The sequence below is a fragment of the Argiope bruennichi genome, chromosome 7 (genome assembly GCF_947563725.1).
Source record: "Argiope bruennichi chromosome 7, qqArgBrue1.1, whole genome shotgun sequence".
In the NCBI taxonomy this organism is placed as follows: Eukaryota; Metazoa; Arthropoda; class Arachnida; order Araneae; family Araneidae; genus Argiope; species Argiope bruennichi.
Genome location: NC_079157.1, coordinates 21975295 through 21993241, shown reverse-complemented (window position 1 = coordinate 21993241; position 17947 = coordinate 21975295). Strand labels below are relative to the sequence as shown.

Here is a 17947-nt window from a genome sequence, read left to right as displayed (position 1 = left end):
TGTTTCCATTAAGACAATCGCTGAATGTAATAAGAATCCACCTGATTCTTTCCAAAATCATTTATTGTCGTTATCATTATGCAGCATTCGGAAGAACCAACTACTGCATGGAGTAGAAAGCCTCGCCTACCTCAGGAAGATCGCGTGACTACAACTGGATAATGGCAAATGATTGTCTCATTGCGACAACTGTTTGCCGTTGTCCAATTGTGATCACGTGATTATCCTGAAGTAGGCATGACCTTCTATTGCTCGCAATAGTTGGTTTCATCTGAACGTTGCATTAAATAAGATAACAAAATGATCAATTAATTGGTGGAATTTACAATCATATGATCTTTCTGGGTCACGTGGTTCTCAACAGTGTCAGGAGGTATTTTGATTTAAAGGAAAATTTAATTTGAGTGCAGGATTTTTGTATACGCGTGCATCTAAAAATTCCATGATAGATGATCTAATTTATCGGTTCCATGACCTAAAAATAAATTCGTGTTTTTATTTTTACTACATAGTTGAGTTTTAGTTTTTAAAATGGTTGATCGACAAATCCACGATGAACAACCGGTAAGCATTGTTTTATAGTTTCTGGTATGTTTTTGATTTCTAGAATAGTAGTCAAATTTGTTTTATTTTTTTGTACAAGAGAAAATACAGATTAAAAAAACTAAAAACTATCACAATGATCAAGATACTCAAATTCATATTTTGATAAATACTCATGGTTCTGAAATTTCAGAAACAAAAATATACATTGTTGTTATCATTAACCTCTATCTTACGTCATAAAAAGTCAAAAATGCATGAAATTAGGTATGTATGGTGCGATGATAAAATTCATATGTATGGTGCGAGTTTTTAAATGGTCAGCAAGCTAGATATATTACTTTTAGTCTATATATGTTTCTGGACAAAAGCTGCCAAATCATTCGCAACCTAGCCAGTCTAGCAACTTCTGTGCTTTGGTACATGAACATTATTATTCATAAATAAAGCAAATTTGATTTAACGAATTCAATGTGTATGCTTTTCAATAAAGCTGTAAACTTGTATCAAAATTTGAAGATAATCTGTTAAAAGGTTACTACGTAAAAAAGACGGTTTTTTTGCAAATATGATTTTTTTCATTTACTATTCTTACGTTTAAACAGGTTTCTTTATAAAATCGTTTGAATTTTGTTTATAAGTCTATTTTTGGCAAGCTATGTCAATGCAAATACAAAAATCGGTTTTAAATTTTAATACTATTTTATATCTTTAGATACTATTTCTCAATTTATAATCTTTCAAACGGAAAATCTCAAATTAAATTCTAATGCATATTTTCGTTCAATTTCGGCTAGCGATTTTACAATATGCTATAAAATTTCTGGACAAGAGAATAAGCAGTCTATTTCATTTAGAATTTTTTATAATTATTTTAGTGCTTCACAGCATGCAAAAATTAAACAATTTCGTACTATTTATCAGTTGAATATTTAAAGAATCGATATTTTTTAGTTCAAGAATTAAATAATATATTCCTTAAGCTATCTGAAAAATTTTAAGCAAATCATTTGATAAACCACTAAACAAGCCTTTCACTTTATACTTCTTTTTTAACCAAAAATAAATTTAAAAAAATTTAAAAGTTTGCAGATATTTTTTTTTTACTTAATGGGTATATTTTTATTTCATGGGTACTTTTTTTATTCTTTTTTATGCGAATGCTCAACATTACAATTATTTTGGAATATTTTTCAAAACATTCATTCCGAGTGTAGTCGCATAAGTTGTAAAAAGAAGCCATTAAAAATGCCTCCTTGAATCTTTTCATCATACCGTGAAATTAGACTCTAAAATTTACATCGTACTAAGGCACAAAAAAATCCCAATGCTTATTATTTGACACTCTCTAAAATTTTAATCCTTAAATTTAGAGAAAAAATGAATCGAGCAAAAAACAAAAAATCTTAAATTTATGCCCAGTTTTGCCGAATGAAAACTTTTTTTGATATACTTGATAAATTTATTTCAGACTGATATCACATCCACAGCATTTGGTGTTCTTCGTCGTGTGATAATATTGGCTGCTCTTTGTTATTTTGGAACATGGATTTATGCGATATGTGCTGAAGATGTCAAGAGTTGGAAAGCACTTAATTTTCATATCGTCATGTTGGGCTTTATACTCATACTTCTAGGTTTTAGTTGCTTCTATGTAAGTATGAAAACCAGTTACTTTGCATGAAAATCTAAGGATGTATTTGTATACCTTTTGATGAATTTTAGCATCTATTTTAACCTATAGAAATTCTTTGTAATCGAATGCAACCTATTTATGTAAAATTTCCTACAATCCATTGTAATTGATATAAAATTTCCTGCAATCCATTGTAATTGATATAAAATTTCCTGCAATCCATTGTAATTAATATAAAATTTCCTGCAATCCATTGTAATTAATATAAAATTTCCTGCAATCCATTGTAATTAATATAAAATTTCCTGCAATCCATTGTAATTAATATAAAATTTCCTGCAATCCATTGTAATTAATATAAAATTTCCTGCAATCCATTGTGATTAATATAAAATTTCCTGCAATCCATTGTGATTAATATAAAATTTCCTGCAATCCATTGTAATTAATATAAAATTTCCTGCAATCTGCTGCAAGTTATGAGAAATTTCCTGCAATCTGCTGCAAGTTATGGGAAATTTCCTGCAATCTGCTGCAAGTTATGGGAAATTTCCTGCAATCTGCTGCAAGTTATGGGAAATTTCCTGCAATCTGCTGCAAGTTATGGGAAATTTCCTGCAATCTGCTTCAAGTTATGGGAAATTTCCTGCAATCTGCTTCAAGTTATGGGAAATTTCCTGCAATCTGCTGCAAGTTATGGGAAATTTCCTGCAATCTGCTTCAAGTTATGGGAAATTTCCTGCAATCTGCTTCAAGTTATGGGAAATTTCCTGCAATCTACTGCATCTTATGGGAAATTTCCTGCAATCTACTGCATCTTATGGGAAATTTCCTGCAATCTACTGCATCTTATGGGAAATTTCCTGCAATCTACTGCATCTTATGGGAAATTTCCTGCAATCTACTACAACTTATGGGAAATTTCCTGCAATCCATTGCAACGTATAGCAATTTTTGCAATTCCTTTTGATCTGTTTTTATTTCTGTAAAAATTAAAAAGAAGAGTTTTGTCTCCATTCTCTATAATAGCCACTATATGTATCCGAAAAATTCGGCTTTAAATTAAATACTTGAAGGAGGTTGGAATTCCAATGTATCAATAATGCGAGAAATTTTGCTATTTGATCATTTCCAATAAATATAACATAAACCTATTTAATACAAAACTTAATAACATAAATGAAGATGAATTAAATTTTCATCATTTGAGGGCTATTGGCTTTTATTTATTTATTTTGTGTGTGTGTGCATTCAGGAAAAGTTGGGAATTTTACAGAAGTAAATTTTTTTTCTAATATTTATACTAATCATTTTTAACATAAAATAATCACTGAAATACTAGATAAACAAGACCAAGTTAGATATCTGGCTGAATTGGAGTAATAGTCATTCGAGTCTACGGCAAAGTGTGTTTTTGCTTATAATAATCCTACTTGGTACTGAAAGGAGCTCAGAGCACACTTCTAACGGGAAAAATAATTAGCAGAAAAATGTCGAAGAATTGATCAGCAAAGTGCAAGGCATTGATACCGAATGCCTCATAACGCAGTTGTAGGAGAAAAATCATTAGTGATACTTTTGATCACCATTTCCCCCATAGACTGGAGGAAAATTGGAGCAGAACTGGTAATAGTTATGCCGCACACAACTTCTATCAATGTGCTTCAGATCGCTAATTGTTCTTTAAGCATTTTGTGTCAATGATGCCTAGTCGAGTGCAATTAAAAAATAGTAGCGGCTTTAAAGGTTAAGAATTGCAGATACAATTTTGGCTGTAAGAATTGTAATGGATGTAGATTTGGGGCATTAAATTTGTAGTAGGGGGAAAATGTTTTTACATTTGCTTGATGTAGAAAGACTACTTGCACTTCAATAGTCATTTACCATCGTCTTCATATTTTGAGGAATTGATCATTATCTGATATATTTTGACGAATGAATAAATTATTTTCAAAACTTAATAAAATTGAAGTATTTAAGGTGTACGCACACACTTGAAACTACGAAAATCGTTCAAAATATCGAATATTTTTTATTGCTTAATAATGTTCTCTGATTCTTTAGCTGTCAAACGATACCAAGATGTTGCCAATATGCGTAATATTTCTCGAGTTATAATTATTTTTCTTGAGGTGCTTTGATTAAAAACTCTAGTTTCGGGTTTTAAAACTCATTTTATGAAGAATGATATTTTTCCAATATGTCGCTTCATTCAAACAATCATAATTCAACAAGAAATTTACCAAATACAATTATTTATACATGAAAATAATCTGTATGAGACAGCGGATGTTTTGTGCCTCAATCGCAGTTATATGTTTAGAAATAGATTTTTAATAGCTATTTAAAAGTTAAAATGACAGAAAAAATCTCGCTTTTTCTATTCACCGTTGATAAAAATTGTTTAAAAAAAACTATATATTTTTATAACTTGATTGAGGCAGACAACATGAAGACTAATATTAGACATAATTTCCACCTAAAATTGTGTGTCTCTACAAATTAAATTTAAGATATCATGTTTCAAAAAATATGCTAATTTGCTCATTAAATAATATTTAATTAATTAATAATTAGTGTAATATGGTTTGTTTCACTGAAATGAGTTTAAACATATATTAATGACCTACTGTGAAAAAACTGGATTTTTAAAGTTAAAATTTAAAAAAAAAATCTTCTAGTGTGTACGTACGCCTTAACCCTTTTCCTCGAATGTCTTCTTTCAGTCACCATTGAAAACAGTACATCATTTCGACATTTTTATTTATTTTTTAAATTTTAAATGTTAAAAATACGTACAGAATAGTAAAAAGATGTACAATTTTCACGGAAATTCAACTTAAAACAATTGCATGTGTTTATTTTTTAGTGTAATAAACAAGTCCATGTATTAAGTGAATAATTATACATCGAATTACTTTTCCAAGGGCAAACGGTTAAATCTTCTTTCGTTTCAGAAATGTTCTATTTCACAAGCTTTGGAGGGCTGTGGTGGCCTAGTGGTAAGGTCTCATCTTCATAAACGGAGGGTTCAAAACACAATTCTACCGAAAAACCAGCGTTTAATCGGTTCTGGTGCTAGTTAGATCCGTCGGGGCCAAATGTTCACCCGCTGATGTGGCGCGGAACTTTGGAGAAGGGTACTAGTTCAGGTGTCATCCTCATCATTTGAACTCGATTCAAAATTATGAAGTTCGTCCTAAAATAGCCTTAGCAGTGCTTTAAAAACGTGACATTAATATAAATCAAACTCTTCCAAATTTTCGAAATTTTTACCCAAAATAATTCGCGTAGTTTCAAAATAGAACATTAGTATTTTTTAAAATTAATATATGTATACAGGTAGATCTGTAATATTATTTTAACCTCTAAAAAATCGAAAGCAATAATATTTAGAAAAAGAAAACCCTTTAAACTTCGGAATGTTTCTATTAAATTTGAAAGTGTTTTCTTGCTCTGTATTTCAAAAAAATGTATATACATTTCAGATTGTAAATTGTTTTGTAAAAGAAGTTTCTGTCATTTAAAATGATCAAATTGTTAAGTTTCTATATGTTTCTAAAGTTATTATTTATTTTGCAGGAATTGAAGAAATTTCGATTCATTCAAAGAATTTTTGAAAGACGGTCGACCAGAGATTCGTACGATGTAAATGCTGAATATAATTAAAACGACTGCATAATTCCTCGCACCAGCTTGTTTATCTTAATGAATTTTTACGATACATTTATTGTGACTATATTTCGCTGCAATAAGTTTCACATAAGTAATACTGTTTTAATTACCTATTATAATAAGATATTAATTGAAGGTTTTTATAATTTTTTTCTAGGTAATTCTAAATTTCTGTGATCATAAGACATACAAGGCTTTTCTAAATCTTTGAATCAAACATGATTTTAAAGTAGATTAGAAATTGATTTTAATTCATAAAAATTTGCAGACGATTTTTCAATTATTTCCTCTTTTGGCTTTTAGTTGTTTTGTTACGTCAGTTATTCATCAGCATAATAGTTTTTTCATGTTTTTATTTCATTTATGAATAAAATTATTTTTAAAACTATTTCTGCGTCTGAGTTCTTTGGATTCTGAATCACATCAACTAAATGCATTCCTTCTGTCGTTATATAATTTTAAAAGAATGAATATCCATGAAAAATGTAAGTAAAATTTCGTTCTAAACAATCTAAATGCCATTTTTAAATACATTTTATTTTCCTGTTTCCCATTTCATTTTCTTGAATTTCAAACTCCTTTCAATAATTTTAGTATATTATTTACAGTATTTTAATTTTTTTATTAAAAGAGTGCCATGCATATTTATCTGAAACTTGTTTATTTAGTAACAGATCAAACATTCTCAAATTCGTGTATTGTGAAAGCACCGAGAAAGATCAAGCCGTATTAGCTGAAGATTTCGTTATTTAACTGCGTCCAAAAAGTGTGAAGAATTTTTTAGAAATAAAACTCCTACAAGTTAAATGTGGATTTCATGTAATGTGTATGTACACACTTGACACTTCGTTCAAAATATCGAATATTTTTTTTAATGATGTTCTCTGATCCTTTAGCTTTCAAACGATACCAAGATGTAATCAATATTCGAAATATTTCTCGAGTTATAATTATTTTTCTTGAGGTGCTTTCATTAAAAACTCTAGTTACAGTTTTTTTAAAACTCATTTTATGAAGAATGACATTTTTTCACTATGTTGCTTCATTCAAACAATCATAACTCAACAAGAAATGAACCAAATACAGTTATTTATATATCAAAATAATCTGTATGAAATAGCGGATGTTTTGTGCCTCAATCTAAGTTATATTTATAGAAATAAACTTTTAATAGCTGTTTAAAAGTTAAAATGACAGAAAAAATATCGCTTTTTAGATTTATCGTTGATGAAAAAAATGTTGAAAAAAAAAACTATATACATTTATAATTTTATTGAGGCAGACAACATGAAGACCAATATTAGGCATAATTTTCAACTAGAATTGTGTGTCTGTACAAATTAGAATTTAAGATATCATGTTTCAAAAAATATGCTAATTAGCTCATTAAATATTATTTAATTAATAATTAGTGTAATATGGTTTTTTTTCTTACTCAAATGAGTTTAAACATATATTAATGACCTACTGTGAAAAAAACTGGAATTTTAAAGTTAAAATTTAAAAAAAATAATCTTCTAGTGTGTACGTACACCTTAAGGAATTAAACAAAAAGTTGAAATTGGTTGATTTCATCAGTTGAATAAATTGAATTAATGATTTCAATTATCTCTCATTTGAAACTACGCCAGGCCTATTGGAAGAGAACATTGAAACTTCAAACCTTGGTAAGAAGATTGTTATAATAAATCATAATATTGTCTCAAACTATGAATATTAAGACATTTAAATCCCGATTAAAAATAAAATTGTCACCGGAACTACATACATATGTTATGTCATTCCACTGCCGATACTTTACGATTAAGCTAATGTTGTCTAAAGAACTCATAACCAAAAAGATTGGTAGATTTTTTTTCCATTATTACTTTAAAAATCAAAGTTCTTAAATAAAATTAATGAATGGTTTTAAACCAGAATGACTTAAGTTGCTAGATGTGATTTTTGTGTAATAAATCAATTTAATTTTTTTTTCAATAGTGCCAACATTTAGAAAGCTCAAAATAAGTATTAAAAAAGAAATGGAATTTTTGGTTACCGTAGGGTTAGGGAAGAAAGAATATTACTTTGAAACCTATTTCGATTTTTCGAAACGAGTTTTAGATAACCAGAGTCACGTATGGGAAAACGTTTACCACCAATTAAATAACAAATAAAAAGAAACATAAATGAAAGAAAGGACAACAAAAATTAAAAAAAAAATCACTTGACATGATATATTTTTTTCGGTTCCATGTAGGATATATAATACGATTTCAGGAAATTGTCAGATTATATTTACAGATCTTGGTACATAAAATCTAAAAGAATTGTATCTGAACCATTGAGGCATGTTTTATAAAAATTCTCTCAGCCAAGAAATTGAGGCCAATCCACCTCGAAGAAGGAATAGATAGAAAAAAAAGAGATTAATTCTATTTCCATTTAATTGCTAATTAATAATGAATATGAATAAAATTTTCAAATTAAGTAAACAATTACTTCCTCGTAAATATCTATTTTTGTAATAAAAATTGTTCTTATATCTGCTACTACTTCGAACCCAAAAGCTTCCACTGTTTATTTTCTGATTCTAAAACCATCCGCGCCATGCATCAAGATGCGTTTATTATCGAAATAGGGGTGAAAAGAGGGGATGTTTACATTTAAAAATATGACATCAGATTATATGGGAACATAGGAAGTGTAAAAACAGGTCGTAATATTTTCAGAGAAATGACACTAATTATAATAAAATATTTTAGAGATGTTTTCACTTGCTGTGAGCGACCAACACATTACGCTATGATGAATGGATGGAATATTTCTGTTCTTAAAATTACGAAATTCCCTTTTTTACAAAATAATTACAATCCTTTTAGCTAAAACACTTCATTTTTTTCATTTGTTATTGAAATTCTTTTGATAATATGTTGACATTAACATCGGTAGATAATTTCTATCACATTTAATGATATCATAGAAAACATTCTTCATGCCTTTCCTGAAAACTTTTTTTGCCTCTTGAATAACCTTATAAGCAATCAATGCGAAATTTTTAGTTTAAACATTACGACTAGAAACAGCACAACACTCACACACCTGGGGCGGGGGAACTGAAAGAAAACGCATCTAATGGGATAAAAATCTAGGTCTCAGAAAGAGGAAGAATTCCATTGCATCCCTTGGGTTGTGAGTTCGAATCCCGCTAGCCGAAGACTTTCCGTGTACATGGTGGCTAGTGCACGTATAAATCTATCTTAGCCACAAAGTTCTTCAAGTCGGGACAATACCACAAGGGGTACTGTATCAGAGATATTCAGGTGTAAATTACGATCTGTGGATGGAATGTATGTATAAAGTCCGCCCCTTGAAAAAGGCTGCGATGTATGAGTGGCTAAGACGTATTATTGACTCTAGACGGCGCAACTAAAACAAGAGACGTTGAAACTGGGCTTAAAATCTATGACTTCATCAGCGAGCTTGTCTATGACAAGTGCCATAAGCAACAACAACAATAGAAGAATTCCGGAAATGCACTGATTCTTCCACGTCTCATTCCTTGGCGATGTAGAATCGTCCCAAAAGGGGATAGTCTTGGGATACTAAAAGGAATAGCCACTCTATACTATCGGTATATTCATATAAAATATATTATTAGATCAGGGAGAGTTTAGTTCCCTTGTAGTGGAGTCTCAACAGTGGTTTCGGGCTCGTAAATAGGCTTCATATTTTCTTGAATTAAATACAAGGAGAGCCTTAGTTCCTAGGCACTTCTATTGAGTTTGAGGTAATAAGTAGGTGAAGAAAAATAGAAGCAATATGCCAATGGCGCGTAATATAGAATAATAGACCATAATAATAGAAGTAATATACCATCTTTTGAGTAGATGAAGGATTGCTTAAAAGCATTTAAGGTGAAAACTGAAGCAGTTCATTAGATGCAATTTAAATTTTGGAAGAAGTTATGGTGGTTTAAATGACAAAGTTCATTTAGTAGCAGAATAAGAAAAGGCATATTTTCCATTGCAGTGTGCACAGTTAATTTGTTCCTTTATTGTGGAATTTTCATGAGTTTTGAGTTGACTGAAAAATTTTCTTGAAAGCCCTTAGATGAAATTATCGAGCTATGGAATTTTAAGCTCTGTGTAAAATACCATTCCCGATTAACCAAGGAGAATTGGTACCAATGCTAACTCTTTTATTTTGTAAAACTTCAATCTTGTTTCGATTGTTTTTAGCAGTGAATCCCGACATTGGAGCAGTATAAGTGAGCATAGATCTTAAAACTTGTTGGTATAATGACATTTTGTTTTTTAGTAAAAGAGGGGGGGGTTGCCATTGAGTGGGATAATGAGGTGTACTTTAGCCCAGAACTTCTTCTCACCATTTTTGAAATGACTTTTAAAAATGAGTTTATTGTCTAGGATCAGTTCAAGGTATTTTACTTCTTTTTCTCAAAGATTATCTTCAAAGACTGTGATGTAGGTAGTGGTTTCTTTAGTTGTGCTTTCCCGAACATGACGGCATGAGTCTTTTCCGCATTGATGGCAATACGCCACTTCATGCACCAGATTTAAATGTTCAGGAGTCCTTTTTGAAGTGTTTTGGAGACAAAGTTAATGGCACTGCTCTGGGTAAGGATATCAGTGTCATCAGCAAAGAAGCAGATTGCGATGTAGTCGTTCTTGGAGAAGTCAGCTGCAAAAATGGTATAAAATAAAGAACTAAATTAGACTTCATAGAGTATTCATTGTGTAATTTAATATTATACTTAACAATAAAATAATCTATCTTTTGGTTTGATGGTAAGAATCCTCCGCCCCCTTAAGCATAATAAACATTCATCATTTTAAGTAAAATGATAAGATGGCAAAGGATTCATGATTCTCCTAGTGGCATAGTAATTGGTCAAACTACGGTAACCTGCAGTTTAATGTTAGATCATATGAGATTATATAGCATGTGACTATGACATCACATGAACCAATCATGTGACTACGACATCACAGCAAAGAAAACTCATTCGAATTATCTGGCTTACGAGTTAGTTTGTCACGAACAGATAGTGCCAGTGTCGTCTGTTTTAAAGGTAGGACCTGTGCCTCATTAGATTGCTAGAGGAACGAAAACTTTGAAAAATGGGCAAAGGTCGGAAAAAAAATCGAAATACAGTAAGTGATGTTTTACTTTTAATGGTTATTCTTCAATAATCAATTTCTATTTGTTACTTTTCAATATATATATATATATATATAGTGAAATCATTTGAATTAACACAGTATGCATATGTGCGTATCGAATAATTAAACACATTTCTTTGCTTTTGACCTGATTTCAAATTCTTTGCAAACCATCTAAAATTAAATGATAGTACATCGTGAAATCAATATAAAAGGTTTTTGAATCAGTATCATCTTTTCATATTGTTTTGCTAAATACTAAAAATTTTATAATTAAGGGTATTTAAGAATCTTTTCTAAAGTTCGTTCTAACTGAACACAACTATACAAATAAGTCAAAAATCCTCGATAATTTATAATTCCAATAAAGTGATTGATTCTTAACCATTGGTTCCAACTAGGGATTGCAATGCCGGATCAAAATTTCAATACCTGTATTCGGTATTTTTTAAATCTCAATACCGGGATACCGGTTTTAATACCGGTATCAGAAATTTTAGAAAAAGAAAGAAAACACAGGTGTTTCTTTGTTTTTATTTGCCAGTTTTGTTAGAGAGTGTAAATATCACAAAAAATAATTTGTAACTTATAAATTATAACAGTATATAATCACAAAAAAGTAAAGAAACTTCTTATTTATTTCAATCACAAAAAAAAAGAGTAAATATCATTATTCAGTCTGTGGTACTATTACAAATTTTTGAAATGTGATCTTAAATATAACGCATCAATTGTATTGTCATTAAGCCTGAAAAGTAATTTTGTATAAAAATTACCAGCTGTCGAAAACGCTCTTTCGGCATCTACGCTAGTTGATGGTACTGTTAGCAATGAGCGATATACTTTTTCAAAGAATTTACCTCTAAATCCCTATTTTTCACATAAATCGATTTCTAGTCAGATAGTTTTGGATATAGCTGATTTCTGTATTGTATTTTGGTTCGTTGAAATTTTTTTATATATTGATAATTCTAATTTTTGTTCAAGAGAAAATTTTTTTTCACTATCGACAGTAGTGACATCATAATCTTCGATAATTGAACCGAATTCTTCTGAATGTGGATAGGTTTGTGGGTAAAAAATTTTAAGAAAATTTACTCTAAACTTAATCAGATTTTATTTGGTTCTTTTCTTTTTCATTTTTAAAATCATTATAATTATGTAAATACCATAAGACATTTTCTATTTCGATATGCCTATCTGTGGGATTTTTCAATGTAATATATAAATCTTCAAATAGGGATGTGTGCTGTTCTTTCAGTGACTGCAACATGAAATTTATTGTTGCATTAGCTGTTCATAAATTAGAATATCTCCGATATAATGCCTCAATAGTCAGTTTTATTGGAAGTAGAGCTGATACAGTTCTGGATATTAAGTCGAAGTCACTATCTGAAAAATTAATTTACAGGTTTAAGTCGATTATTGCTTTTGGATTGGATTTCTCAGTTTCAAAAATCGTTCCATCATTAGGAGTAAACTGTTCCAACGTGTTTTAGAATCTAATATTAACATATATTCTGTTTTATTTTTAGTTAGTATATATTTTAGTAATATATCCTTTTTATAGGTGAACGTTTAAATATCTTAACAATTTTTCGAACTTTATAAATTATAGGAAGCGATAGGTTAATATTTCATCCTCATTAGCAATATCTTCAAGAACTACATTGTCATTATCTTCATTGTCAACATCACTCTCACTCTTACTCTTTTCAAAGTTGGAATGCGAAATTTCTATATCCACAGTATTTGGATTCTTTATTTGTTTGGTATAATACATTTATTAATCCTAATTGAATTCCATATGCATAGCACAACTGCTGATTTGCACCAATCAACTTTCCAACTTTTTTCGTAATTGTTGCCCCATCAGTCGTTAAGGATACAATATTTTCTTTCAGGGATAATCCTTGTTTAGCTAATTTAGATTTAAGCAATTAATTAAGCACTTAATTAGCTAATTGATTTCGCCCTTTAGGGAGACATAAAAATAAAAACTTATACTATTTTGCTAAGTTCGCGATACCTGAACATATAGTGGAGACAATTTTAAAAATTTCTAGTAAATACCGAAAAACCGGTATTTAAACTTGTGAATACCGGTATTACAAAATTGCACAAATGGCTCAAAATACCGGTATTCGGTATCCCGGTATACCGGTATTTCAATCCCTAGTTCCAACCTCTTCAGAAAATGCTAATCTAATTGTGTTGTAATTAGAAATACTATCTAAATTGTGTAGCAAAAATCTAGCGATTATGAGTATATTCGTCAAACACAGAGTATGTGTAATATGAAATTATGTTGTAATGAAATTATTTTTTTTACTTCAATAATATAATTTATTTATTTACTTAAACTAAACTACATTTTTAGCATATGAACGAAAATAAACATAAAAAAATTATTTTATTATTTTAATTCCTATTGGAGAATGGTATTGAACAAAGCATGGTGCAACGCATGATGGAACTTCGCGAATTAAGCACCAATATCTCTATTTTTTCCGCACATTATTTTTAGTACAATGTGCATACATTTATATTGTAATAATTTTGATAATAATTAGTTTTTATTTATTCGCTCCTTTGATTTCAACTTTGTCTCAAAATATTTTAAATATCTTGAAACTTATGAATATGTTTGAGTGTTTACTAAATTTGTAATTCAAACGCCCAATTGTCACTACTTATTTCTTCTGACGAATAAACTCGTCATAACGCAAAATGTTGTACTTCTTCCATGACGAGTATACTCGTCATAAACAGTTAACTGGTTAAGAGTATGTAGTTGGCACAAAACTGTCAACTGCAATCCGATAGGTTGCGAGTTCGAACCCCGCCGGCCGAAGATTCCCCGCGTGCTTGGTGGCTGACGCGCGTAAAAATCTGTCGTGGTCACAAAGTTCTCCATGTCAAGAGTAATACCACTGGGGGTACAGGATCAGGGATGATCGTTCTCCGATTCAGGTCCAAATTACGATCTGTGGATGAGTGAATGACGTCCGCCCCATAAAAAGGGTTGTGACGTGTGTGTAGCTAAGTCATTCTGTTGGCCCTAGATGCCACTACTATAAAAACCAGAGACGCTCCCCCACCGACTTAAAATCGCTGTCTTCGTAACAGCGGGCTTGTCCATGGCAAGTGCCATAAGAAAGTAAAACATATATATCATGCAACCTTATGCTATTGATTTGTGTTCAGAAGAAAGTCGTGCACAATAAACTTTGATATCGAGAATTTCCGGACAAGTCGGAAGTCGTACTTGCCCCGAAATTCTCATTAAGTTCTCTCAAAGTGACAACGATGCCACTTGAAGATAACGCTAAAATACATCCTTGTTGTCAAAGTTAGATACTCAAATTCTTTGGGAAGACCTGAGCTTCTGCCAGGACTTGTTAGCCCACCAGTCGTCCATACTGCAGTCGCAGGGGTCCATTTAGGTTCTTTACATTCTTCGCTTCTTGGAGTTGACTTAATAGTGCAAATAATAATAATAAAACTTTTAGGGCTCATGAGATTTGAAGCAGCGAAATATTGTTTAGGAATGAAATGTTGCTGTAGAATAAAATCGGCAGTTTCATTTGTCGAAGTACAAAACGGCTGAATTGTACTTTAGTGTGCCCCCGAGTTTGTCGCCAATATGGTAACCCAACGAACGATCTTCTAGCAACCCTAATGCTGTTTTGTTTACTACTTTTTACATTGAGTTGTACATGAACTGCAACTGTTTTATGAAAAATGTTAAATTAAAAATAAGATTAAAAATTTTTATTTAGTTTTGTATTATAATTAAGTTTTTTATAGCTAATAAGACACTGTGATGTTATTTTTAATATTGAATACGAATAGAAAATATTTATTCTTTTGCAATTCTTAACTGTCTGTATACGCTTTTTGAAATCGTCTGAATTATTAACTTGAAAATCTTCTGCAATGGAATTCCTTGCACTTTTCGTAATTATTTTTCTGATCTGACGGTTTCCTTAATTCGTTATGTCGATAATTGTTAAAGAACGATTATCTAGTGAATGAGATGGCAGGATATATTTTGAACCTGAAGAATGAATGGTGAGTGGAATATATTTTTTTATGAGTTGATGAAGTTGAGAAAAGGATGCTTGTTTTAATTTTGTATGGGGAATGGTTTGATTGCTTCTAGCTTATTTCTTTTCTTTTTATTAAGTACCTACTGTCTCTATTATCCAAACAGTCTTTATGTTTAATGTGCTAGCGAAACTACTAGGATGCGGCTACTGCTGCTAGCGAAGCCGTAGAATACTTAAAGAATTCTGCCCGGTGCCGCCTTCGGATGCCGAAGGCATCGCATGCTCTAAATTTTTTGTCAACACAACAGACCAGGGCAGCCAGTTTGCAAAAGTTCTTTATTTCAAAATTGTAAAGACAAGCAGCGATAGTGACTCAAGATAAAAAAAAATCTTCTTAATTAAAACAAGCTTAGTTAAAAAAAATAGCCCGTTTTATAAATGTGAATTTTTTTAAATACATCTAAAAATTTATTCGATTTTAGTATAACCAATAATATTAAATTTAAAATGAAATTAAGTTAATACTTTTTATTTAAAGCTGACATAGACAATGTCTTTTATTTACTGCATGTAGGACAAAAAGCAATCAAAGAAGACTCAAGGGAATTTGCAATCTACTCCTCTGCAAAAGTCTCCTCAAAGTCCAAATGTGACAGAATCCAATGTAAGTAATACAATCGATTGCTAAGAATTGCTTATTATTCAAATACAACTGACCGATTATCAGAAAATCGTATTCCATTTGTAAGCAACTACGGCAAGAAAACAATCGAATATTGTACAAAAGTTTCAAAGACTTGATTACTCTATATGGTTTCAAAAAGTGGTTTTGTTTGCATACTCATTAAAAGATCATAATTTTAATGCAGAAAGTTGTAACCATAACTGTTTTCAGAATTGTCTATTTGGTCTGCCGTCGTCATTGGAGACTTAGCATCCTTAGTGTAGCAAGGGGAACAGTGAAACGATTTTTCCATACAAGACTTGCATCGATGTTTGATTGAAAATTCGAATTTACAATAAACCGAATAGAAAAAAGATCTGGAAAGTACAGAAATCAAATAATGACCAAATTATATAGAAAATCCATTAGCATTTTGAACATGTTTTTATTAATTTGCTTTCTGCTCTGTTTGTCAATTCATCATACTTTTTTAATCGATTGTAAATTATCTTCCCCATGATCAAAAAACTTCAAACTTCAAACATTATTTAGAAGTAGATGACACTGCAATATTAACCCTTTGCACTCGGTTGTTCAAGATGGTGTATTATTTTGAAGTTTTATTTATTCAATTTTAATATGTAAAAACCCCTACAGAATGGTAAAAAGATGAATTCCTTTTTCATGGAAACTCAACTTAAAACAATTATATGCATTTTTTGGTGCAATACACAAATCCATATATTAAGCGAAAAATTAATTCATGCATAATTTTCCAAGTGCACAGGTTTAGATCGCTATCTCATCGGTCTATCTAAGCTAAATTTTGGGATCGATTAAAAACTTTCATTACCGGCAAACTGTACCCTACCACGCCGTTAGCTCATCGAAAAATAATTTAAATTATGTTGCAAAATTTCAAACACACAAGACAAAAGCAGAAAATCATTATTTAAATAAAACGATATTTTTTCAGAATTCACACAAAAAAATTTTTCAACAGAAAAATCAAGACTGTGTTAACAATCTGAAGGGAGCTAGAAAATAATTTAGCCCGTTTTATAAACGTGGTAAATTTTTTAAATACATAATTATTTGTTAATTTATTCGATTTTAATATAGCCAATAATATTAAATTTGAAAGGAAAATAAGATAATACTTTTTATTATATAAAGCTGACACAGACAATATATTTTATTTACTGCATATAGGTCAAAAAGGAATCAAAGAAGACTCAAGAGAATTTGCAATCTACTCCTCCGCAAAGGTCCCCTCAAAGTCCAAATGTGACAGAATCAATTGTAAGTAATACAATCTATAACTTGGAAATGCTTATTATTCAAATACAACTACTCGATTATCAGAAAATCATATTCCATTTGTAAGCAACTACTGGAAGAAAACAATCGAAAAGTTTCAAAGACTTGATTGCTCTATAGGGCTTCAAAAACTTGTTTGGTTTGCATACTTTAAAATTGCTCTGTATGGCTTCAAAAACCACAATGTTCCTCCACATAGGTCTACTCAAAGCCCATGAAACATAAGGCAATGTAAGTCTACACAATCTGTAATTCTGAATTACTCTTTAGTCTAAACAATTATACCAATTATGTGAAAATTATATTCCCATTGTAAACAACCATGGTAATATACTAATAGAATGTTATACAAAAGGTTTCAAAGTCTTGTTTTCATTCTTTATAATTACCCAATATAATTATGGACAACCTGCACGCAACTGATCCTAACTGTTAGAGTGAGGAACTGTTAATTTTTTGATTTTCATTTCTTTTGGATAACTGGTATATTTAGTACATTTTTTTTCCTAACAATGAATGATCCGTTGGGAATTTTTGAGAATTATTTAAAAGGTATTGAGACTCTACCTGAATTTCATTTCATTCAGTCGTTTCTCCGCTAATAAGATTCAAAGATGTGGGTTCATAATGTGAAATAATTCACTCATTGTTAATCTGACTCCCTTTTATTCTCTCTCCCCTCTACAATTCTATTTACATGCTATATATATAGTTAGTTGCTTGCTTTGTATAGTTGCCATATACAAAACCGTACATTGGTTTCGCGCGCAATTACTTCTGACTTTTGAGTTCTGAAAGCAAGTTATAGCTCTAGTATGATTAAAGTTAAAACTAGTTTTTAGTCAAAGGCGCTCGTAACAAAAGGTATTGAAATGTACTACCACATGGACTCGGT

The 17947-nt window shown here is 30.5% G+C and overlaps 2 protein-coding genes across 2 annotated transcripts in view; both read left to right on the top strand.

Moving 5' to 3' along the window:
* The first annotated feature begins 350 nt into the window (after positions 1-350).
* Positions 351-6174, top strand: LOC129976533 (uncharacterized). The gene is made up of 3 exons (XM_056090154.1): positions 351-564; positions 2015-2197; positions 5762-6174. The coding sequence occupies exons 1-3, from the start codon at positions 532-534 to the stop codon at positions 5846-5848; spliced, it is 303 nt and encodes a 100-aa protein (XP_055946129.1). The 5' UTR covers positions 351-531; the 3' UTR covers positions 5849-6174.
* Positions 6175-10879: 4705 nt separating this feature from the next.
* The window catches only part of LOC129976393 (uncharacterized), a 30017-nt gene continuing 22949 nt past the window's right edge, over positions 10880-17947 (top strand). Inside the window, exons 1-3 of the mRNA XM_056089929.1 lie at positions 10880-11007; positions 15643-15732; positions 16945-17034. Of these exons, the coding sequence (XP_055945904.1) occupies positions 10975-11007; positions 15643-15732; positions 16945-17034 (213 nt within the window). The 5' untranslated portion in view covers positions 10880-10974. The remainder of the gene's footprint in view (positions 11008-15642; positions 15733-16944; positions 17035-17947) is intronic.

Excerpts from the sequence above, each read along its gene's own strand:
- LOC129976533 (XM_056090154.1), top strand. The coding sequence starts at position 532 with ATGGTTGATCGACAAATCCACGATGAACAACCG. Across the intron at positions 565-2,014 it reads AAATCCACGATGAACAACCG|ACTGATATCACATCCACAGC; the intron begins GTAAGCATTGTT and ends AATTTATTTCAG. Across the intron at positions 2,198-5,761 it reads TAGGTTTTAGTTGCTTCTAT|GAATTGAAGAAATTTCGATT; the intron begins GTAAGTATGAAA and ends TTTATTTTGCAG.